Here is a 26,081-nt window from a genome sequence, read left to right as displayed (position 1 = left end):
GTAAGGCACTGTGAACGAGAAAGCAGCCTTGAGGACTTGATCCAAAAGAGGACCACCATAGTCCCATACAGTTCCTGCACACAGAGGTTTTTACCCAGAAATTTTTACATCCTTCTGGGAAGCAAAACAGTTACTGCACAATGTTTCAAAAGTTGACGGTGACATATACCCATGTTAACCCCTAGTAATCACCTGCTACATAGACGAAAACCTAATATAACTAATGCCAGATGTTCATTAGGGGATATTGATGCAAAATCGATCTTCTTATACTATGTCTAAGTTGTATTGAGTATTTAGACTCCAATAAAGAGAAGAATGGATCCGAAATGGGGCATGAAAATTGGCATCTTTTTTAAGAGCTAGTTGTATAAGACTTGGTAGCGTTATCTGTGCACTCAGTAACATAAGCAGTAGTATGTGCTTTATTTAAGATTAACCTCTGCAAATTTAGAAAAAATACTGGGATTTGATAGTTTAATAAATAAAAAGTTGTCATACATATGTGCCAAATCATATGATATATCTCATGTGGCACATGATCTGCATTCAGCCTTCCAGATCACTTGATGTTGTGTAGAGTGCATTTAAAACCACATGTCACTGTAGTACTCTGCATATGGGCAACCTGTCGTCCACATGCACCGAAATGTTTTTGAAAAGCTTCAGATCCGTATTACATCTGCCTCAAAATATGAATGTGAGTGTGCAGATTAGCTCAATAACCAGATAGCTTTAGTTTTCATTTGAAAGGATAACTTTCTTGAAAAATGTTGGAGGTTTTACATCTTGTGGGGTTTTTTTTTGTTTGTTTTTTAACATTGCTCCCCTCTGCTGGAAGACAAATACATTTTGCATTAACCAAAGATTATAATTTATTTGTTTCTTGCTAATTTTACTTTGTAGTTTGAAGTTGAACTTCAATGGGGAGCAGGTGTGCTTTGAAAAATGTACCGTATTTTTCGCTCCATAAGACGCACCTCACCATAAGACGCACCTAGTTTTTAGAGGAAGAAACCCAGAAAAAAAATATTCTGAACAAACTGTCCCATAGTGTTTCTTACAGTTTGTACAGAATATTTTTTTTCTCCCCTGTCCCATAGTGTCCCCCCCTCCCTCTCCTCTCCTCTCTCCCATAGACTTCATCTCCCCCCCTCCCCATAGACTTCATCTCCCCCCCTCCCCATAAACTTCATCTCCCCCCCTCCCCATAAACTTCATCTCCCCCCTCCCCATAAACTTCATCTCCCCCCTCCCTATAAACTTCATCTCCTCCCCCTCCCCATAGACTTCATCTCCTCCCCCCTCCCCATAGACTTCATCTCCTCCCCCCTCCCCATAGACTTCATCTCCTCCCCCCCTCCCCATAGACTTCATCTCCTCCCCCCCTCCCCATAGACTTCATCTCCTCCCCCCCCTCCCCATAGACTTCATCTCCTCCCCCCCTCCCCATAGACTTCATCTCCTCCCCCCCTCCCCATAGACTTCATCTCCTCCCCCCCTCCCCATAGACTTCATCTCCTCCCCCCCTCCCCATAGACTTCATCTCCTCCCCCCCTCCCCATAGACTTCATCTCCTCCCCCCCTCCCCATAGACTTCATCTCCTCCCCCCCTCCCCATAGACTTCATCTCCTCCCCCCCTCCCCATAGACTTCATCTCCTCCCCCCCTCCCCATAGACTTCATCTCCTCCCCCCCTCCCCATAGACTTCATCTCCTCCCCCCCTCCCCATAGACTTCATCTCCTCCCCCCCTCCCCATAGACTTCATCTCCTCCCCCCCTCCCCATAGACTTCATCTCCTCCCCCCCCTCCCCATAGACTTCATCTCCTCCCCCCCTCCCCATAGACTTCATCTCCTCCCCCCCCCTCCCCATAGACTTCATCTCCTCCCCCCCCCTCCCCATAGACTTCATCTCCTCCCCCCCTCCCCATAGACTTCATCTCCTCCCCCCCCTCCCCATAGACTTCATCTCCTCCCCCCCCTCCCCATAGACTTCATCTCCTCCCCCCCTCCCCATAGACTTCATCTCCTCCCCCCCTCCCCATAGACTTTATCTCCTCCCCCCTCCCCATAGACTTATCTCCCATACTGTCCCCCTCCCCTTGTCCCATAATTACTTACCTGTCTTGCAGCGTTGGCCGGCAGCACAGGGCGCACCGCGGTAGTGGAACTTGAATTTCATGTTCCGGTTTCCGGCAGGACTGAAAGGAAGTGCGCACTCAGCTTGTGCACACTTCCTTTCAGTCCCGCCGGAAACCGGAACATGAAATTCAAGTTCCACTACCGCGGTGCACCCTGTGCTGCCGGCCAACGCTGCAAGACAGGTAAGTAAAGCTTCATATTCGCTCCATAAGACGCACAGACATTTCCCCTCACTTTTGAGGGGAAAAAAAGTGCGTCTTATGGAGCGAAAAATACGGTATTTATTTTTCTTCATACAGTAAATGAGATTCTTTGTTTATTGGACACCGAATTGCAAAATTCAGATCACATTTCTATGTCTATAGAAAAATTTGCTAAAATGCTTCAGAATCCTATAGGCTTGTTATTTAAAAAAGTGTTTTTTGTTTTTTTTTGTTCTATAATGTTTTAGCAAGAAAAAAGTGATGCACGACCGAAGCGAAAATATGAAAAAAAGCCCAAAGTCTTGCCCTCCTCTCCTGCTGCTCAACAGACCAGCCCTGCTGCACTGCCAGTGTTTAATGCTAAAGATCTGAATCAGTATGATTTTCCCAGCTCTGATGATGAACCCATGTCCCAGGTAATGTGCATTTTAGGTAGAAATTCTATTCAAACTTTTTAAAAGGGAAACGGTCATTACCGCAATTTAGGCCTTTTTTATTTTGTTTGGTATATTAACCACATTATGTCTTTCCAAAGGTTTTGTCAGGTTCTTCAGAAGCAGAGGAAGATAATGATCCAGATGGTCCTTTTGCTTTCCGTAGGAAAGCTGGTTGTCAGTACTATGCTGTAAGTATAACAAGTCTGTTCCAATTGTTGATATCAACAGGACTATTCACAAGTGAAATTTAAATTCAAGGTACAAATAGCTGCACTCAACAATGCTTCAAGTTCAGCTCCTTTAGCCTTTATTTTGAAATTGACTTTGAATTTTTACTTTAGTGAATAACCCTGCAGGTTAAGAAGTGTTTGTTTTAATAGAGTAATGACACTATATCTTTCTCTTTTGGGGATTTCAAGCCACATTTGGACCAAACTGGCAACTGGCCTTGGTGTAGTCCTGAGCAAGGAGGGCTTGGAGACATTCGCTATAGATACTGCCTCACTACCCTCACTGTACCCGGCCGGTGTATTGGGTTTGCACGAAGACGGGTTGCACGTGGTGGAAGGTAAACTTTGTTTTCAGATTTCATTTTATTTTCCAGTAATCTAGCATTGTAGTTGGCTTGCCTATAAACTTAGAATATGCTTTCCGTATGTAGCCTCACCGGGGGACTACTTTTCACCTGGTATAAAATTAACATCTGATAATGAAAAAAATGTAAATAAAATTACCCTTTTCATCTCATTGAAGTTTTTAGTGTCTGGAGCAGCAATGGGCGGTTGTGATTGACTGTCTGCTGACTGCTTTCAGCCAATGCCAGCCATCAATTTCTGGTATAAATTGCTATGGCTAAGGAAGAGTATAATTTCTGCCTTAGCCATACCTCCATTGGGAGCTGGGCTGTGGTTGGCCAAGGACCCCATTTAGGGCTAAATTGCTTGAAAAAAGGTTAAAAGAGCAGAGCAAGGGGACTCCAGGCACCATGAAATTAAATGGTTACAGTGTTTAGAGTGTCTCTCTTTAAATGGAACTCCAAGGCCACCTTCACTATTATTGCTTAATGTACCAGTCAGATATTTTGGTTTTAATTTTTCCTTACAGCGGAGATTAGTCTGTGCCATTACAAAGTTGAACGTATGACATTAATAGCCTGTATTTGGCCAAGGCAGTACATAATATAAATAAATATGAATGTGTGCTGTGTCTTTAAAAACAAAAACCGTAAGAAAATGCAATTGATACGTGCTGAAGTGCAATTATATTTGCTAATAAGTACACTATACAATTAAAGTGGATTTCACAGTGTATGCTTATACAACATCACATGCACACAGATATATAAAAATCAAGAGTAGAAAATAGTGTAATTCTGTAAGTGATGATTCTGAAAAGAAATTACAATCACAAATAAAGAGCAGTTATAGTCTGATGTAACTATGATGGCTCCAAAGTGGAATCCCAGCTGGTAACTGTAGGTAGCAAATTTCCAAATACTGATGGTAGGCAGCAAATGACTGTAATGAACACAACTTTATTGAGCATGAAAAACATAATGCTTGTAGAGAGGCAGCTCCTTCACTATAACATCATTCCATCCCAGCTAAGCAGTACCGCAAAGATAATGTACAACAATTTTAAATACATACTTTATTAGAAACCATATAAAATGTATGCTCATGTTTTAAGAAACAAATATGCCATTACAAAAGTTGGATGTATTGCATTAATATAAACCTATATATGAGACCTTTGGGTTGAGGCAGCACATAATGTCAAATGTTAAACTGTAGCAGTGTACAGTGCCTCTTGCTGTGACTAGTGCATACTTTACAGATTGCTACAATTAACATGTGCTGCATTTATTCCTTCTGACCAACCACTGCATATAACATGTATTTGTTTTACATATTTGTTTTTGAGAAGTTGTTTCTAAAATATTTCTTGTTCAATTTATCCTTTAGGGTGGTCCTGGACAGAGCATATTCGGACTACGACAGTGCTTTTAGTCAGCTGGATGTTTATACACTTTCCTCTCCAGAACACTCTTCAATCAATTCATTTGCCAATACCTCAGAAACTAATACCTCGGATAAATGTTTCTCTAAAGACCTCAGCCAGATATTAGTAAATATAAAATCATGTAGGTGGCGCCATTTTAGGCCTCGGACAACATCCCTACATGACAGTGACATTAATGACTTCTCCTATAGAACGTTTCACAAAGGTATAACTCGAACAGGCACAGCACAACCTGGGACCCAGACTTGCAGTACCTCGACATCAAGTAAAAGTAGCAGTGGTTCAGCACACTTTGGTATGTTGTCTACATTTTTATCAAAACATATCCTTGGATGCTGGTTTCTTAGCCCAAGAGTGAATGTCCTGGTGTGTGTTACAGAGAATTTCATTTTCATTTGCTTCTGCTTGTTTGTTCTATATATTTTATCATACAACATGGCTAAGTAACCATGTATTGTAGACTATAAATGTGTATTTGTTCTGTGGTTTTTAGATGAATGTTTATTTTTGTTCTCATTTACTTATACCAAGTATGCAGATATAGTGGGGGGTGGTCTGTATTAATGTGACCTGAGGTGTGATTAGATCGACATTCTGATAACCGGTTAAATGTTAAATTTATAAATAAATACATAATTAAATGTAATTGATGTGAAAACACTAGTGAACCTCCTTTTACCAACAGTAACTTTAATCAAACATGTCCAATCCTGCTCAACAACTCTAAAATATGTATTTTGGTAAATTTAACATTTCAGAACTGATTCAAGTCGCATACCTGCAATAGATTTCATGCCAGACTAAGGGTCCCATGAGCCAGCAGCTGAAAGCTACACAAGCTTCTATAAATTGAGCACTTTAAGCACCATAACAACTGTATAGTACTATGTGGCTATGGTGCCAGGAGTGTCCTGGCTGACCAATTGTAAGTAGTCAATCCATTTTAGAGCGGTTAGACTTCTAACCTGGGATCTGCCTGGCACTGCTATCTGAATCCACTACCTCAGCCAGAAAGCCAGGAGCTCTTGATTCAGTTGGCTCTTCTAGCTAAGCCCTGCAGTGTAAGGTTAGCTCATTGGCTTAGAGCCACTACTGGAACCGTAACCACTACAGTAAACTGTTGTGGTTATGGTGCTTGGAAAGTTCCTTTAACTTTGCCCTTCTGGATTACTTTCAGTTCATCTATCAGTGTGTTTTTAGGATTATTCTGTAGGTGTAGTTCATATGTTGGAAGTAATAAATTACACTTTCTCTTTTGGGGATTTCAAGCCACATTTGGACTGCGTGGCTGTTGCTGGTATAATTTGGCATTCTTTTTTTTATTTTTTTTCCACAATTACCATACCACCAAGCCTCACTGTTAAGATGGAGTTCTTCTGTTTTAGCATTTAGTTTTGCTAACCATGACCTATGTTTCTCAATTATTCCAAAACCTCTTATTTTTACATTCTACTAAAATCTATTTTAGTCCGACATGTGATGCTAGCATACTTGACATGGGTGACAATTGCATGATTTTGCTATTACATGACGAAAAGTCATGATTTTATTAAAGACACGGAGGCGAGTATTGCATATCCCTTTCTTTACTGTTGACAAATAGCAGCAAAGGAAACATACAGAATGAAAAAAGAATGAACATGTGATAACGTAGGCCCCTCCCCCTCAGGTCCCAGTATAACAGGCAGCACTTCCCTTCCATTTCCCTCTTTCTGCAGATGCGACCAAAGAACAATGTCCATAACTAGAGTAATGCGAGAATAAAGTCCCAAGGTAATAACAGAAAAAACCGAGGAGGTATAACATCACAAACTGGGAAGTGTGGCCGTAGAATTCATAGGACCGATGGAGGACAGCGGGAGGAGACCAATAAACCGGACCCTTGCTAGACGTCTTGCCAGATTAAGCTGTGGAGACATAAAGGACAGGAGCCAACAGGTTAAAGTCGATACTTGTAACTAGTACAAGGTTACGCCAGTGAGAACAAAGACCCTTGTATATACAATCCCACAAAACAATCAATGTTAACATATCCAGTAATATTGAAAACAACAAGTATAAGGACGGCCCCACTTACCGTCCCAAACTATAACATGTGGTGTATCGTGGTATGAGTAATATGGGTGGGGAGATATATACTTACCAGCGTGAGAGTAACAAAAAGGGTGGGGCAATACTCGCCTCCGTGTCTTTAATAAAATCATGACTTTTCGTCATGTAATAGCAAAATCATGCAATTTTATAACAAGACACGGAGGCTCATATTGCAAGTTTAAAGCTGATCCATTATTACAGCGAATGTGTGTGGGGCCGGCCGAAAGTAGAATTCTCGGAAGGTAGATTCCCTAGACCAATCAGCTGTTCTCATAATGTCTTCTAGGCAGGCGCCCGCAGACATCATAGAAGAGGCCGAAGCCCCTCGTACTGAGTGGGCGCCGAACACTGTAGTGTCAATGCCCGCTTGGGCCAGCAGCCATTTCACCCAGCGTGATAAGGTAGTGCTGGAAACTGGGTGAAAAGGGGGGCGGAAAGATAAGAACAACTGACGGGAGGCAGTAGATCGGTGTGGTTCGGTGCGAGATTCGTATTCACGAAGGCAGGTCACTGGGCATAGCGAAGGAGAGGCAGGGAAACTAGGGTAGGATACCGCCTTGATGGAAGTCTTAGTGCGTCTGCTGATGTTAAAAGTTACCCCATCCGGGGTGTATGACTTGGCATCGACATCCAGTGCACTGACATCCGAGACTCTCTTGCATGAGATGAGACAGAGCAGGCACACCAATTTGGCCGACAGCTGTTTGAGGGAGAGTCCTGCGTTAGCGGGCCAGGATGAGAGGAAAGTCAATACAACTGAAACATCCCAGGTCGTGGAGTAGCGGGGCCTGGGTGGCCTTGAAAATCTAGAGCCCTTGACGAGTCGGCACACTAGAGGGTGTTGTCCCGCGGGGCGGCCCTCGAAGCCTTGGTGAATCGCCGAGATAGCGGAACGGTAAAGGTTAATGGTCCTGTAAGCCTTACCGGCTTCGAAGAGAGACGTCAGGAACTGCAGGATCGTTGTTACAGGGGCCGAAACGGGATCCTCGTTCCGAGCCATGCACCAGCTAGCCCAAGCTCGCCAAGCTGACCCATATGCCCGTCTAGTGCCGGGAGCCCATGCTGCCGCCAATAAGAGTCTAGTTGCGTCCGAAACTCCTTGGATTTCCCAGGGTCCCCGGAGATTCGCCACGCCAGAAGTGGGAGAGAGCCCTCCAGCCGGAGGGGATGATAGCGACCCGTCGGGTCTTGTAGCAGGTCGTGGCGATCCGGCAGGAGTCGAGGGTAGTCCAACGTCATCTCGAGCATTTGGGGAAACCAAGACTGCGTCTCCCAGAATGGGGTGACCATGACTAGCTCCGCCCGGTGTTTGCGGGTCTGCAGGAGTGAGCGAGGGATCATGGAAAATGGGGGAAAGGCATATAGGAGGCCTCCCTTCCACTCTTGTAGGAAGGCATCCACTGCCTCCGCCATTGGGTCCGGCCTCCAGCTGAAGAAGCGTGGGAGTTGAGTATTGAGCCGGGAGGCGAAAAGGTCTATGGTAAATGGCCCCCAAAGAGATGATATGTTGGAGAACACCTTCCTGGCTAATCTCCAGTCGCTGGTGTCTGAAAGATAACGTGAACCCCAGTCCGCTTGGACGTTGTGCAGGCCAGGTAAGTACTCTGCGTAGACCATCAGGTTCCGTTCCAGGCAGAATTCCCAAAAATCTTTCGCCAACCTGGCCAGGACCGCCGACTGTGTACCACCCAGGTGGTTGACATATCTCACCGCCGAAACATTGTCCATGCGGAGCCGAATACATGATAGGGCACGGTCCTTGGCGAAGCTGCGGATGGCGAAGGAGCCTGCCAGAAGCTCCAGGGCATTGATATGTAGTCGGGTTTCGGACTCCGACCACCGGCCCCCAGTTGAGATGCCCTCGCAGTGGGCTCCCCAACCGTGTAGACTCGCATCCGAGTCGATCGTGAATTCCGGCGTTAAGCCGAAGATGGCTTTGCCATTCCACGCAGACAGGTTGAGAATCCACCATCGCAACTCGTCTTTCGTCTCGTTGTCCAGGGAGACTAGGTCTGCGTAGGATGCCCCGGCTCTTAGGTGAGCGATTTTTAGGCGCTGTAGCGCTCGGTAGTGGAGTGGGCCTGGGAACACGGCCTGGATTGAAGAGGCCAGTAGGCCTATGAGGCGTGCCAATTGACGTAAGGTGAGCTGGGGTCGGATAAGGGCCCTGCGCAATTCTTTGCGGATGGAACGAATCTTGGATATCGGGAGACTCAGCGTCGCTGCCCCCGAATCCACTTGGAAACCTAGGAATTCCAAGCGGGTGGCGGGGGTCAGGCATGACTTCTCCCAGTTGATTATGAAACCTAAGCGTGACAGGAGGTTTATGGCTAGCCGTAGGTGTGAGAGGAGGGTGGAGCGCTCCTGAGCCATGAGTAGAATATCGTCTAGGTAGACGATTAGTCGAACTCCTCGACTGCGTAGCCAGGCCATAACGGGCCGTAGAAGTTTTGTGAAACACCACGGGGCTGAGGATAGGCCAAAGGGCAGACAGGTGAATCGCCATATTTCGTGTCGCCAGTAAAAGCGTAGGAGGTCCCGAGAGGCCTCCGCTATTGGCACTGTCAGGTATGCGTCTTTTAGGTCTAGTTTCGCTAGCCAGTCTCCGTGGAGGAGGAGATCCCTTAGCAGGTGAATACCCTCCATCTTGAAATGGCGGTACCTGACTACGGCATTGAGGGGGCGCAAATTTATGACTGGCCTCGATTGGCCGCCTTTCTTTTCCACTAGGAAGATATTGCTTATTACGCCCGCAGGGCTGGGGGGTGCTAGTTCGATAGCCCCTTTGAACTGGAGGGATGAAAGTTCTTCGTCGATCCGACCGCGATCCTGGATGGAAAAGCGGATCGGTCGAGGAGGGGGAATGTGTGTAGGGCGGCAGGTGAGTTCTATATGGAAGCCCTGAATAGTGGCCAGTACCCATGGATCTGAAGTGATTTGTGACCAGGCTGGGAAAAAATGTTGGAGTCTGCCCCCTATGTAACCCGGAGAAGAAATGTGTGGTAGAAGGCAACTCACCGTATGGTCGTCTGGAGTTTGGGTTACTCCGAAGGCCTCTGGATCGCCATTGACGTCCACGGGATGGAAAAAACATGGGGCGGGAGGTCTCCTGGTATTGGTGATACTGTTGAAAGGAGCCTCTTCCCGTGCCACGGGATTGGGGATAGTTGCGGCCGGACAGACGGCTCCTGCTTCTGCCGGCCCTGGTAGAGACCCGCCCCTGGAATACTCGCCTCATGGAGGCCTGGGCCTTGTCTAGAGCCGTGAATGCCCCCACAAAACGCCCCAAGTCTTTGATGAAGGAGTCTCCGAAGAGGAGTCCTTGGGCGTCTTTGCCCGCCTCCGTAAGGGCGAGGTTGGCTAGTTTTGGCTCAATTTTGAACAATATGGCTTTACGCCTTTCAATAGACAGGGAGGTATTTACGCTCCCAGCAATACAAATTGCTCTCTGGACCCAACCTCTAAGGTCTTCAGGGTCGACCATGCGGTTCTCCGCTCTGGCGTCTTCCGCCAAGTCAAATAATTTGGCCAAAGGCCCGAATATGTCCAGGTGCTTGTCCTGGCAGGACTTCAAAGCGGACTCTAGTCCTTTACGGGGGTTCCAGCCCAGTTTAGTGAGGAACTGGGTCATTTTTGGATCAACCTCTGGGGTGTCACACACCTTGTTAGGCACCAGAGGCCTAGGACACTCCGCCCTCAATTTGTTGCGGGCCGCCTTGCTTAAGGGTTTTCTGACCCAATTTTCCAGATATGTGGCAACGTGGTCGGCTGGGAGCCACTCCGCCGACCTCGGATGATGCAGGTCATCCGGGTCGAAGAGTGGGACCCCCGAAGGATCCACGAGGGATGGCCCCGCAGCCGCAGGGTTCCTGGTCCCCGTCTCGCCTCCGGGCATCTCTGCCTGAGCAGAGGAAAGGAGGTCGAGAGCGCCATCGGCGGAATCCGCATCAGAGTCGGAATCTGACTCGTTCATAGCCTCCTCATTTGACCCGATTTCTGAGTCGGTGCCGCTCTCAATCTGTGCTCTAGCACATTTCCAAAGCCGCGCCCGTTCTGCCTGGCGCGGAAAGGCTCTTTTGCGTGGATGGGACACGCTTTCTGGGGCGACCGAAGGTACGCCAGTCATGGTGTTTCTGGAGGCAGAGGAGTGTTTAGATTTACGGGTAGCCTTTTTGAAGTCCCCTTTAGATACCTCTCCCTGGGGTGTCTGGGTGCCCGAGAGTTGCTCGTCTGAAGGACGGGGCAAGAGGGCTTGTGAAATGGTGTGGGAGAGGGTGGAGGACATAGACCCCATAGCAGCCATAATGGCGTCTGTCACCGAGCGCTGTAGCGCCAGAAACTGTGGTCCATCGGGTTGGGTAGTCCCATCCGCCATAGAAGGCGAAATATCTGAGGTGACAGGGGCCTCAGTTCTGATTGCTGGGGAATCCGACTCCCCAGAGTGAGCGGACCCAGTAGATAGTCTGGGTTTAGGCATGATCAAGGACGTATGGGTTAGTCACCCAAACAATCTAAGCAAAGGAAAAACGCTCTCACCAGGGCCCAGACCAGCGACACACTAAGAGGTAGGGACAGAATGACAGAAAATGGCCGCCGGGAATCTCGCGGGATTCGCGGCACCCGCAAGCTACGCGGAGGAATAATGAAACAAGAAGAAGTGCGCCGAGAGGCGCTCGAGCAGAAGAAACAGACAAGGTTACATAAGCAGGGGAGGTCTGGGCCCTGAGGCTAGTGTATAACGACACAATTACTAACCTTCGAAATAAAAGACTAAATAAATACAAATTAAATAAAAATCCATTAAATTATCAATGAATAGTATATAAGAGAAAATATGGCATGTACTTATCTTTGTGTCAGAGCAGCAAAGAAAGAGGGAAATGGAAGGGAAGTGCTGCCTGTTATACTGGGACCTGAGGGGGAGGGGCCTACGTTATCACATGTTCATTCTTTTTTCATTCTGTATGTTTCCTTTGCTGCTATTTGTCAACAGTAAAGAAAGGGATATGCAATATGAGCCTCCGTGTCTTGTTATAAAATTATAATTTATTTATTTATTGGGGGGGGGGAATAAAGTGGGTATGGGTCAGGACCCAAAATTACACCTGATTTGCCCTTTAAAATTATCCTGGAGTTTTATATTTCTCTTGAATAAGCTCTGTGAAGTTTTGATGAGCATGTGTTGTATAGACATTACAGGTTTGTGTGTTCACATGCAGGTAGTTTAGATTTTCTGTCTTAATCAGGTAACACTTTAGTGTTTGTTTTTGTGCAATATTACCATAAACCTGACATTTTACTAGCATTATCTCATCTAAGTTTTGATATATCTATAGACTTTTTACTGTATCAGGAAGAAATACACAAGCAATAGGAAACTTTTTTGTTTTTGCTACAGCATGGGAAATTATTTAAGTCTAATATTGCAATCCGATTTTCTCCTTGACTGTTTCCAGATGTTTAGATCATGTTTTATCTGCAGCTTACTACTAAACTTTAAGCCCATGGTTAAGATTCCTTACATTTTGCCTAGAAATGTGGTGCTTTATTATAGCGTTGCGTGGGTCTGGTGCGACTGGCTCCGCCTCCTTGGCTGAGATCATCAAAATTGATGATCTCAGCAAATCCTGAGGCTATAGCACATGTGCGGCAAAACGCTGTGCTGTGCTGCGCCAGTCACCTTCTCCTCATAGAGATGCATTGAATCAATGCATCTCTATGAGGAAATTCAGTGTATTCATACTGCGCGTGGGGACGGTGAAAGTCAGTGACCCAGGAAGCACGACTGGAGGTGTCTCTAGGGAGCAATGTAAACTTGTTTACATTAAATTACCTGCGGGGACATACTATACTCACCAGAACTACTACATTAAGCTGTAGTTGTTCTTGTTCCTAGTATCCCTTTAAAGGAGCACTATATTGTTATGAATTAAAAACTATACCTTACTCCTTTTTTTTTTTTTTTTTTGCATTTTACAAGGTACAGGCAATTGATAAACAATGATGTTATATCCAGTCAATTCTTTACATCCTGGGGGGGCGGGGCCTGGCAGCCATGCTGACCGGTCGCATGCTGCAGAGGCTCCTGCTGAGCTTGGCCTTATCAGCAAAATTTATAATCTCATTACGACTAATTAAGCTGTAACGGATACCCAAGGGTACAAGAAGCTGTTGGTGACACTGCGGACTCCGAGATCGGGAGTTTTGGGGGCCCTACAGGTGGTACAAGACTTTGGAGAATGCGGCCTACATGGGAGAGGAGCGGGGCAGGCGGCCGCTGCCCTGCTCGTACGCCTGACAATCACCCAGCGACTGTGTGATGCCCCTCACAGGCCCCAGTTCCCCCCCCCTGTGGGCCGGCGGGGGTTATCCCGGCCTCCACTGGAAGAAGCCGACACCGAGTAGGCCTCATTGCGGGGCCGCGCAGCTAACAGACCTAAGCACCCGACCAAAAAGATGGCGGCTGACTGCGCTACCGGCGCTCACGTGGCGTACTGTAACACACAGCCCCAACTTTCAAACCCTGGACTATCGCTGTAACTCACCCTGCCAAGCAGCAGATCTGCCTTGGCTGACCGGCCCTTGTCCATGGCACCTAAGCCCGATCCAAACAACCGCCCACCGGGACCTGGAGCACCCTGATGACCATCCCTGCACCATTGCCTGACTACACCTACTGACCATCCCTGGCAGTGGAGCCGGAGACACAGGCGATGTGCGCTCAGAGACTGGCAACCTCTTAACTTTCCACAGGGCGTGCAGGTCGGACACTCAGAGCAACAGGAATGAGGCAGCAAGATCCGGTGGGGCTGACAGCTTGCTATCCACGACACAGCCGGGAGGTCTGCGCGGCCTGCCTTGAGAGACTCCAGTGGCACATCCATCTACAGTTAATCGAAATGCAATGTTTCCTTCTATACTGGTTTTGCTTTCTTTATTTTTCCCTCTCTCTTTTGTTCTTCAGTGCATACTCCACATCCTCCACTGTGGTGCTAGGCAGCAAATAATGGCACATATTACTAGGAGGCACCTGGCACCATAGGGGAGGCTTACTTCTCATAACAGGAGCAGCATTGGTGACAAAGCACCCCCAAGCATATCTTGCATAATGTACCTGATAATCAGTAATGATCTCTAGCAGCACGATATTATGTGAATTAAACCTTATAAGTCTGAATACCCTGTAATATCAGAGCTTGTGTCTTGGACACAGCCCAACTTAAGCTACCCAAGTTGAAAAACCCTTCTAGTCTAAAACTATGTGTATGCCCATACATACCCTTATACTCCTAAGAAATACTGCATGTCTTAACGCTCTAAGCCTGTAATTAACCAGCTTGTATTTAGCTTGTTTTATAAATCCAAAAACTGTGCGATACTCAGAATGTCATGTAACTGCTATCTATTAATTGCTTCCAAACCTGTAAATGCTATTGTGACATTGTACATATACGTATGCTCTCTCATGCACAACAAAAATAAAGAATATAAAAAAAAAAAAAAAAAAAAAAAAATTCTTTACATACAAAACAAAACCAATCATCTGTGTGTAATCCATTGTCCTCTGTGTTGAGCATACATCTTTACTCTATCTTAGTGGATATGGCTTATACCTCAATATGCACATTATTATACAGGTTCACATTGCACATCTGACTTTAAGATTGTACTATATCCTCATCTGTTCATATTCCTGTCAGGTTATACTTGCTAATAGGCTATCATTATTCACATTGTGAGTTATATTCTCGCACTAATCTGTACCACTGTCGACATAGTTAGATGGTGCGTCCGCCCAACCCATCATTGGTATCCTTATTGCAGTAAACCTATGATTCTAAATGGCTTGTTTCCCATTCTTCTTACTTTGTGTGTCAGGTCGGGCCAATAGTGAGATGTATAGATCACCCTGCTTATGTTAGTTCTCTTGTCTATACCCATTTTGCGTTCCAAGTAAAGAACTTTAACTGTGAAACTATTAACAGGGGGGGGGGATAACTGGGTGGTGTTTTTGTTGTTGTTATTATTATTGTAGTTTTATTGAATACCTGATAAGTGCTCCTATGCAGAGGAAGGACTCCTAGAAAGAGTAGTACAGTACATGAAAACATAAAACGAAAATCACACAAATTAATAACAGTGAGGTGTACATTCTATCACAGTCTAAGTTAAAGGAACTATAGGCAAAAAAATGCATATCCACGGAGATTGGCTGACAGATTGGCAGGGGAGAGGGGTTAACACTGAGCAGTGAGGTTGGCTGGGAAGGGGTTAACTGTGGGTAGGGAGGTTGGCTGGAGGAGAATTTATGACTTGTATTACCAGAGGGGGAGGAGCAGGTGTGTCTCTGCATTTTAATTTGTACTGTGAGCATTCCTTGCTCTAGATAAGACATACCTTTTGCAGCCAATGAAAATAGAGGCATATTTATTTCAGAGACTGGGCATCTGGAACAGTTTGAAAGGTGAGAGGGGGTGGCTAAGGAGGTTGATTTACACTACTGAAAATAGCACAACATTTTATAGCACTGCAGGAAAATTACACAATTGAAAGAAAAGAAACTAACCAGAGCTATTTCAGCTTATTGGCTTTAATTTAAGCTTGACTTGTTTATATGCCTGGAGTGTCCCTTTAAGTACACACATATGCCTACTGCCTGACCACGTGAATGCTTATAACTGTTGTAGCTGAGGTAGAGTATTGCATCCATCAAAACCAGGGATCCCAGATTTTAGCTATAGTTTGATTTTTGGTGTAAGTGAGGGCCAACATTGCCTCAGATGCGTAATAGAGTATATCCCAGAGCAGAGTCTCGTTTATTGCAGTCATATATAGCTTCCTCTTTTATTTCTCTTCTCAAAAACAAATGACAATTATGATTTAAAGGGACACAATAGTCACCCAGACCACTTCAGCTCAATGAAGTAGAATGGGTGCCAGGTCCCTCAGGTTTTAACCCTTCACATGTAAACCTAAGTTTCAGAGAAACTGCTATGTTTACATTTGGGGTTAATCCAGCCTCTAGTGGTTGTCTTCCAGACAGCCACTAGAGGCGCATCTGTGACGCTGGAGGCAAAGTGTCCATATGCTTGCATATGGACACTTTGAATGCGTGCGCGGCACTTGCTGCGCATTTGGCTCCAGTGACGTCGGATGGGGAGGAGAGGTCACCGGCGCTGGAGTAAGGTAAGCTGCTGAAGGGGTTCTAACCCCTTCAGCGCCACAGGAGAGGGACCTGAGGGTGGGGGCACCCTCAGGGTACTATAGTGTCAGGAAAACCACTGTTTTCCTGACACTATTGTGATCCTTTAAATTGTATTCCAGTAAGCATTGAGCGGTCTTTAAAGCACCACACATCCAAATTCTGTCAGCTTGGAACAAGAATGGTTTGAATATGCTCAGGTATTGTAGATAGGCATGCTGGCTACATAGGCTGCCAACAGATGTTTGTTTCATAATTACACAGTCATATAGACTGATAAGACTCAAGTTCAGCCTTACACACATCTGTGTTACAGCTGTTGATGCAAAAACAGGAGAAAATCCCATTTGTGGTTTTCAATTTTACCATAAATTGGAGAAAATTTTGTTTTAACTTCAAAGTCAGTGTCAAATTTTTCCTTGAATCAATAAGCTACATACCTGCATTAACTATTATATCCTTGAATATTCATTTTATTTCAACAAATAACGTTCATACAGAAATTTTTAAGCATCTGATTAAACAACCTATTGTTTAAGCAAGTGTCCTAAAACACACCACATGAGGGGTTATATATGAGCTGTAGTCCCTGCTACACTTTTTTTTTTTTTTTTTTTTTTATATCTGAAAGCATCCCTTGTGCAAGTGGGAGAGACCCTATAAAGAAAAGTGAGTTCCTAGTACTCTTAAACAATCCATGTTGTAAATAAACACTCTTACATTTAGGGGGAAAAGTGAGACAAATGTACCTCCCATTCAGTAGGCTACGTTTGAAATTGCCAGCCTTATCTTAAAAACCGATGGCAAAGGGGGTGCCTGCTGTGGCATATTGCAGTTATGGACATACATTCTAGTTCAGGGGCACCAAAACTGCTTCATTAAGTTAGTTGTTTTGCGGAGTATAGTGTCCGTTAAAGTGCTAGGTTTCAAGGTTGTTTGGAGTGAAATACATCTGGTCCAGGCTTTAAGTGTGAGGAGGGAGGTGCCTGCTGTAAAATGAAAGTGAAGCTTGAGCAGTACAAACTGTAGGATTTTTGTGCACGTAGCTTGATGTTCTTTATTCCCTCCCTTGAGGAGCAGAATGGCAGCAGGCTGTAAAAGAGACCCGTTTGGGGATATTTAAATTAAATTCCTCTAACTATGGGTAAAGCAGGTATGTGTGCAAAATGCAAGCAGTGCAGCAAAGAAATGTAAGGCCTTGTGGTCCGACAGAAACAACATCACAAGTGCTGTGGTGAAAGGAATACTTTTGAAGAGGCAGGACCTTCAGGTTTGTTAACTGGTTTTATTTCAGCATATGTTATTTTTTCTTTTATTTCAATTTATTTATTTGTAAAGACTGCCATGAACAATAATGATATATTTGTTATTGTTACTCCATGGCACTGCATTTTTATACAGTTTCTAAAAATAAATATTAAAATGAAATAAGCAAATAGGCCTTTTTTGGCTGTACGGAGTTAATACAATGAGAAATTCATATTAAGCATAAATTAGTTAAATAAAACTATTTAAGTAGTTATCCAAATATGAGTGCTTAACCTGTTAAACTAAAATCAGTTCTGATATAGCGGTTTTACTAATCTGCCAGGTTATTATTCTAAATCTGAAATCTTCATCTGGTTGCAAACATTAAAGATAACTACCGGCAAGAATAAGTCTTTACATTTAAAATTCATGATTTACTGAATCGTGATTTAAATTCAATTCACCCTGAGTGATGAGGGGCTTGGGATGTCCATTGTTCAATTCCTGCGTACCATGTGATGCTGGACTTAGGGAGTGACCATTGACACATGAGCTACTGCATTTGTTGGCCCTCAGGTGCCAGGTAAAAAGAGAAAATAGAGAAATTGGCTTGAAGGATATGAAGTATGATAGAGGGGGATGCACTCTAACGAAATGACTGTGACATAGCAATTAGTGGTTGACACTTGTGGTTAATTGGGGGAAACACCGCAAGTAGGGTAATCCGTATCTGCATGGGCTTGTTTTCCAGATGCCTTTGAATTTTCACTGAAAATAGTATGAATTATAGAACTGCTTTTCCTCACTTGGACAAATTACACATAGCTGTTTAATAGATGTATTGCGCAAGAGAGAACCAGGACTAACACATTTCATTTTGCTTCACCTTTTATTAGGCCTCTTGGCCCACGGCCTAATATATTTTAATGTTGATCACTGTGAAATAAATACATTTTAAAAACTTGCACCGACAGACCAAGCAGGTTAAATGACAATAGAATTAATACAACACCTTGACAAGTCTTTCAAGAATTCCTGTATAACAATGAAAACAAACGTATTGTTGAGAAACAGCAGATCTGTTAGTGATAGGACCAGAGGAAGCCAGAAGCAGTCAGCGGAAAATATGATTTAAATAAAGATGGCAACATATAAAAAAAAAAATAAAATCTTCTAAAGAATCTTGGGGATATATGGAAAAAAAGAACGAGAATACCCCAATCACAGGCTTCTCATCGAGAAAGCTGTGTTCTGGGGCCGCAAGTGATTCGGGTTTTCCTATGTTTCTCAACGAGAAGGGCCAGGAAAGTGTTTCTGCCTCCACTTGTAAAAACGCTGATATGCCCTTTATGCATCTTGTATCTTCTTTTTCTTTCTCATTTTGCAGTGAAATGACTTGGGGGTGCTGTAACTAAATGGTCTGGTGGCCCTGCAAGGTGTGCATTTGAATAGTTTGCTTTGTCTGTAACATTTTACAGAATGCTTATATTTACATGCAATTAGAATACAGCTGCATAGGGAGCTTTGACTGTTTTTATACACTGGTGATCCAAACTATAAATAACAGGCACTCCAGAAGCAGTCCAAGTCTGACCTTGCTGTGGACTTATTCTGGACTCTACCCATTTGCTTGCCTGCTATATTATGATTGTCTGCCATTATATTTTGCACATTTAATTTTAAATGTGTGTGTGTGTATGTATATGTGTATATGTAATTTCTTTTTTTTTTTCTTTTTTCTTTTTCTTTTTTAAAAGATGCAGTGTTGTGCACCTAAAGGATAGTTTGCATGCTGGTCAAATGTAATGGGATAGATTTCTCAGAAGCGGGTTCAGATTCTGTTAAAATTACATGTAAGACTTGATCCTAGGAAATAGTTTGGCTTCAGTTATTTGGGTAGTAATGTATTCTAAACATATTTTTGCGAGGAAAATTACTTATTTGCATAGTAAATTAAAACTAGTTTTTATACTCTGAGAATGTAAAACTATTTATTTGTATTATTCCATAAAATTCTTACTAGAAATCTGTCAGAGGGCTTCCTTGTTCCATAACATAGAAACATAGAAACATAGAATGTGACGGCAGATAAGAACCATTCGGCCCATCTAGTCTAACCAGTTTTCTAAATACTTTCATTAGTCCCTGGCATTATCTTATAGTTAGGATAGCCTTATGCCTATCCCATGCATGCTTAAACTCCTTTACTGTGTTAACCTCTACCACTTCATCTGGAAGGCTATTCCATGCATCCACTACCCTCTCAGTAAAGTAATACTTCCTGATATTATTTTTAAACCTTTGTCCCTCTAATTTAAGACTATGTCCTCTTGTTGTGGTAGTTTTTCTTCTTTTAAATATAGTCTCCTCCTTTACTGTGTTGATTCCCTTTATGTATTTAAATGTTTCTATCATATCCCCCCTGTCTCGTCTTTCCTCCAAGCTATACATGTTAAGATCCTTTAACCTTTCATGGTAAGTTTTATCCTGCAATCCATGAACCAGTTTAGTAGCCCTTCTTTGAACTCTCTCTAAGGTATCAATATCCTTCTGAAGATGTGGTCTCCAGTACTGTGTACAGTACTCCAAGTGAGGTCTCACCAGTGTTCTGTACAATGGCATGAGCACTTCCCTCTTTCTACTGCTAATACCTCTCCCTATACAACCAAGCATTCTGCTAGCATTTCCTGCTGCTCTATTACATTGTCTGCCTACCTTTAAGTCATCAGAAATAATCACCCCTAAATCCCTTTCCTCAGATGTTGAGGTTAGGACTCTATCAAATATTCTGTACTCTGCCCTTGGGTTTTTACGTCCAAGATGCATTATCTTGCACTTATCCACATTAAATGTCAGTTGCCACAACTCTGACCATTTTTCTAGTTTACCTAAATCATTTGCCATTTGGCTTATCCCTCCTGGAACATCAACCCTGTTACATATCTTAGTATCATCCGCAAAAAGACACACCTTACCATCAAGACCTTCTGCAATATCACTAATAAAAATATTAAAGAGAATGGGTCCAAGTACAGATCCCTGAGGTACCCCACTGGTGACAAGCCCAAGCTTCGAATATACTCCATTGACTACAACCCTCTGTTGCCTGTCACTCAGCCACTGCCTTACCCATTCAACAATATTGGAATCCAAACTCAAAGATTGCAGTTTATTGATAAGCCTTCTATGTGCAACAGTGTCATAACATATGCAGCATGGGTTGTTATGGTGTTTATAGTGTCCCTTTAAAAAGGACACTAGTCACCAGAACAACTACAGCTTATTGAATTTGTTCTGGTGAGTAGAATCATTACCTTCAGAGAAAATGCAGTGTTTACAATATAGCCTAGTGATAACTTCACTGGCCACTCCTCAGATGGCCGCAAACGTTCTTAAAATGTATGGATATGATTTTTTTTTATATATATATTATAGCGCCAGCAAATTCCGTAGTGCTGTACAATTGGAAACTCACATCTCCGTTATACTGTATCCTTTTCAGTGTGAAATGTTTACTATGCAGCTACCATTCCATGATGGTAGGTAGGGTCCGTTATCAATTTATAATGTGACCTATTCTTTCTTTTACAGCATTTACAGCCGAACAATACCAGCAACATCAACAGCAACTGGCACTGATGCAGAAACAGCAGCTTGCTCAGATTCATCAGCAGCAGGCGAATAGTAATTCCTCTGCCAACGCTGCACAGGTATAGCATTTTTACATGAAAAAGCCTACAGGGATTGACTATAGACACCAGAACAATTACAATAAACGCTTGTTATTCTGGTGACTATAGTGTCCCTTTTCAGGCTTCACCAGCTATTTGTGTATGTACAAACAGGGGGGGTTTGAAAAGAACACATAATTTCAAGGGCCAAATAAGGTGCTTTGTGGGTAGTTTGTTTGTATTGGAACATGTTTATAACTTTGTGCATTATTCAAGACTAAGGCTGCAGCTCTTAGGGTTGAAATCTATTGCTTACCCCCAGACCTTCTATAAAAATATTTGTTGATTCATAGATCTGCTGATTGAGGCGGCCATGGAAATAACCTGATATACTGAATGTTCATGGAAAATCGTTCTTGTTTGAACAATTATCCTGTACTATTGCATGCTATAAGAACAGTAATTACACTGTAGGGTGCACTCCTCCTATAAAATCATTTTATTCCTTGGCTGGTGTGTGAGCATGCTTGGCAGTCATTGGAAATAACATTCCCAGTGTTGCTGCCCATACCATTCAAATTCTTCCATGTTTAGCACATCAGCAGACATTACTTTAAGTCATAATTTTGCTTTCACCAAGCATACTCTTGTCATACACATTTTCCATCAGTCACCTGTATCAATGTGCCTTATAACTTACTGGCACATACTAAATGGCAAATTGACATATAAAGTGTGCACAAGCTCCATTAGCCATGCATAAAGAATATAGAACGCACCATCCCTGACAAAATAAGCAAGTGCACCAACTTTAGTAAACCTATTTGAGCTGCTTGAAAAGCAAAGTAAAATGAAACCTAGTAGGAGCCATCTACTGCCAAACTAAACTTGCATGGACAAGTAGGAACAGCAGAGAAATTATGGGTCAGTTAGATTATCAGTAGATATTAAAGGGATTCTATAGTGTTTGGAATACAAATTTCTATTCCTAATATTGAGAACTCTGGTCCCCTCTTCTCTCCCCCCCCCCCCCCCCCCTTGCTGCTCCAGGTCTGACAGGCACTAGAGGCAGGCTTAGTTTTTCATAAACTGTAATGATTTACAATGCAGGACAAAGTAGGACAGGGACACTGCACTCAGACCACTTCTGAGATGATGTGGTCTTTGTGCCTATAGTGTCTCCTTAACTGGTTAACTCATTAGAGACAAGTTCACTTTATATGCAATATCTGCTGGCTATAACACCATGTGCATGTATACTGGGAGAAATTATAGGATATAATACTGAAAGTAAATAGAAAACAATACCTCTGTACGGTTGACTTACTGGTTGACAAATTATACGATGTAGTACTGGGAGAAAATAAATAGAAACATAACAATACCTCTTTAATGTTTACTTTCACCAGTAAGTGCTATTAATTGTAATCTGACCCCCCCATCCTCCACCTCTTGCTCAATTTAAAAAAAAATTCTATAAGTTTTATTTTATTTTATTTTTTTAATAGGGTTTTGTTTCCAAGACATTAGATTCTGCTAGCGCTCAGTTTGCAGTTACAGCTTTGGTGACGTCCGAACAGCTGATGGCCTTCAAAATGAAGGATGACGTGGTCCTTGGAATTGGAGTGAATGGCATCCTTCAAGCCTCAGGTACAGAGACTTCTTTTGGGTTTTATTTATTAGATCTCTAATTATGTCCCTGAAGCATATAATTCACATGTATATTTACTTTATCTTACAGGAGTATACAAGGGCTTACACCTCAGTAGTAGTAGTAATACATCTGCAGCACTCGTACGTACAAGTCAATCGGCATCTTCAACAGGTTCAGCCTTGCTACAGCCTTCCAATATTACACAGACTGCTAGTTCCCACAGCACTCTGAGTCACCAAGTGACTGCTGCCAATTCTGCAACAACTCAGGTCCTGATTGGGAATAACATCCGATTAACTGTACCCTCCTCCGTTGCCACTGTAAATTCTATCAACACCCTCAATGCACGCCATTCACCTAGGACTATAAGTACTGTTCCTTCATCTGCCTTAAAACTGGCTGCTGCAGCAGCAAATTGTCAGGTACCCAAGATTCCAGCAGCATCTCCAGTGGATGCAGTACCAAGGTAAGATACTTGTCACCTGCATACACACATATATATTTGGTACATCCCTACCAGCAAACACTCGCAGGATGTTTTCTGTCAATCTAAAAGTATTTTGCATATGCTATTGACACATGCCTTTCTAACCCTTTATTCCTCCTGAGAGGAACTGGTAAACTGTTTTAAAATTGATAACTTGAGTTGTTTGCCGTAGGCTACTAGGAATAGGAAGGAAGGTAAAGGTTGAATGTTGGTCAAGGAAAAAGTTTACAAATCCAGGATTGATTACTGCACTTCAGTATTTTACTTAAAGGACCACTCTAGGCACCCAGACCACTTCAGCTTAATGAAGTGGTCTGGGTGCCAGGTCCAGCTAGGGTTAACTAATTGTTTTATAAACATAGCAGTTTCAGAGAAACTGCTATGTTTATCAATTAGTTAAGCCTTCCCCTTTTTCCTCTAGTGGCTGTCTCACTGACAGCCGCTAGAGGCGCTTGCGTGATTCTCACTGTGAAAATCACAGTGAGAGCACGCAAGCGTCCATAGGAAAGCATTATGAATGCTTTCCTATGCGACCGGCTGAATGCGCGCGCAGCTCTTGCCGCGCGTGCGCATTCAGCCGACGGGGAGGATCGGAGGCGGAGAGGAGGAGGAGAGCTCTCCGCCCAGCGCTGGAAAAAGGTAAGATTTAACCCCTTTCCCCTTTCCAGAGCCGGGCGGGAGGGGGTCCCTGAGGGTGGAGGCACCCTCAGGGCACTCTAGTGCCAGGAAAACGAGTATGCTTTCCTGGCACTAGAGTGGTCCTTTAATCACTGTTTGGGAGTTCCATTCAGAGAAACTACCTGTCCTCATAATATATAATACAGGATCATGCTCACCCAAAACAATGCATTAAAGGGAATTTTAGTGCACCAAACTACAGGAATTTACAATATTTTTGCCACAATGATAAGTTCATGTTTTGGTTACAACTGATCTATGGTCAGAGTTATTCATTAAAGTGAGAATTCAAAGTGAATTTCAAATTTAAGGTCAAAACTGCCCAGCTGAAAAATAAATCCTCTAAGGCAGTTAGTTATATTTTCATTTCAGTTACTCCAACCTTGAAACTGAAATTCATGTTGAATCCTCACTTGAGTGAATAATCCTGCATGTGTAGCAAGGTGTACACAAATATAACGGTGTTCTTTTCAATGTTGTTGTGGTCACCAGGTTGATCCCAACCTGTTTTTTATTTATTTATTTATTTTTTAAACTTATAATTGCCAGTGAGCACCCAATTTGAGTGCTTTAGGTTACAACAATTTCCTGATTTTAATATTTTATTATAACTCTCATAGTAGAGACCATTAAAAAGAAACAAACATTTTTCTGTATTCATCCTTTTTATTTTATTTTTTTTGTGAAATGTGTTCTTTAATGATAATACGAAGTGCAAACAATTGAAGTTCATGTAATTCTTGCAGGTATTTAATTTTTTCTTCTGGTTTTGCAAGGATTGTTTTTTTGTAGTCTCCTGACAAAAATGTATTTTGAACACACACATTAACCTGCGATTTGGTAAACACATTGTATGAATGAAATCTGACCTGATAGTGTTGGAAAGTCAAGCACATGTTGGAATATTTCAGTGCTATGTAGGAGGCTCTTAGTGGTGTGTAAAGCTACACCATAGTCAAACTGAATGTTACTTTGCTTTCAGTACCAAAACAAGTTTTTAGAAAATTGCATCCTGTTGTTTTTTTTTGGAATTGAAAAGACAAACCTTTTAATGGTGTTTGTCCACTAAACAGTAAAAATAATGTAAAACCGAATTGCAAATTTCAGGCCAGAATAGTTTTTAGTAGTTTAAAAAAAAAAAATCGATAATTATTTGCTTTTATCACAACTTTGCTTATGTAACTTAAATTTGACAAATCCATTTTCAGATTCACCATTTAATATATAAACCATGATGCTATAGCCCCGACAATCTGACAGCCATCCAACTGATCTAAAAGAAAATTTGATTCATCGGAGCAGGCAACCATCTTCCATTGCTCCATGGTCCAGTTCTGACGCTCATGTCCCCGTTGAAGGCGCTTTCGATGGTGGGCAGGGGTCATCATGGGCACTCTGACTGGTCTGCGACTACGCAGCCCCATAGCAAACTGTGATGCACTGTGTGTTCTGACACCTTTCAATCATGGACCGCATTCAGTTTTTCAGCAATTTGAGCTTCAGTAGCTTTTCTGTGTGATCGGACCAGACGGGCTAGCCATCGCTCCCCACGTGTATCAGTGAGCTTTGGGCATCCTTGACCCTGATGCTGGTACACTGGTTGTCTTATCTTGCACCACTTTTGGTAGGTACTAACCACTGCATACCGGGAACATCCCACAAGACTTGCTGTTTTGGAGATGCTCTGACCCAGTCGTCTAGCCATCACTAATTTGCCCTTGTTAGTCACTTAGATCTTTTTTCCTGCCAATTTTACCTGCTTCCAACACCTGAAATTCAAGAACTGACTGCTTACATGCTGCCTAATATATCCCACCCCTTGACAGGAGCCATTGTAACAATATCATCAATGTTATTCACTTCACCTGTCAGTGGTTTTAATTTGACTGATCAGCTTACTTCCCAATGCTGCTCCATGAGACATCTTTGCACTGCAGGTGCTTTGTACAGTTGCCTGCATCTTGAGTTTTGCTTCAGTGAGCTAAATACCCAGAAGTAACTAGACCGGTTTTCAGACAACTGTACTTTTTGTAAAATGTGGAAAAGAGGATGCACCTTAAAACCAAAGGCACTGAATCTTTAGTGGTCTGGCACGTCGCCTTAAATGCACAACATGGAATGTGTCTATTGGAAAGGGTGGGGGGAGGTATTCAGGATACAAATATGAACATGTGATCTGCATTATCCAAACATTACGTGGCATGCCTTGTGACAAACAATTTGCAATGTAAACCTTTTTC

At 43.2% G+C, this 26,081-nt stretch overlaps 1 protein-coding gene across 3 annotated transcripts in view; it reads left to right on the top strand.

The window, feature by feature from the left end:
* EPC1 (enhancer of polycomb homolog 1) overlaps positions 1 to 26,081 on the top strand; it is a 72,367-nt gene that overhangs the window by 44,363 nt on the left and 1,923 nt on the right. For all 3 annotated transcript variants that reach the window (XM_063452623.1, XM_063452622.1, XM_063452621.1), the window contains 7 exons: positions 2,597 to 2,764; positions 2,884 to 2,973; positions 3,205 to 3,353; positions 4,750 to 5,102; positions 20,943 to 21,061; positions 22,531 to 22,672; positions 22,764 to 23,142. In XM_063452623.1, the coding sequence (XP_063308693.1) occupies positions 2,597 to 2,764; positions 2,884 to 2,973; positions 3,205 to 3,353; positions 4,750 to 5,102; positions 20,943 to 21,061; positions 22,531 to 22,672; positions 22,764 to 23,142 (1,400 nt within the window). The remainder of the gene's footprint in view (positions 1 to 2,596; positions 2,765 to 2,883; positions 2,974 to 3,204; positions 3,354 to 4,749; positions 5,103 to 20,942; positions 21,062 to 22,530; positions 22,673 to 22,763; positions 23,143 to 26,081) is intronic.

The sequence above is a fragment of the Pelobates fuscus genome, chromosome 4 (genome assembly GCF_036172605.1).
Source record: "Pelobates fuscus isolate aPelFus1 chromosome 4, aPelFus1.pri, whole genome shotgun sequence".
Classification (NCBI taxonomy): Eukaryota; Metazoa; Chordata; class Amphibia; order Anura; family Pelobatidae; genus Pelobates; species Pelobates fuscus.
Note: the sequence above shows the minus strand (reverse complement) of the source record. Positions and strands in the feature narration are given on the sequence as shown.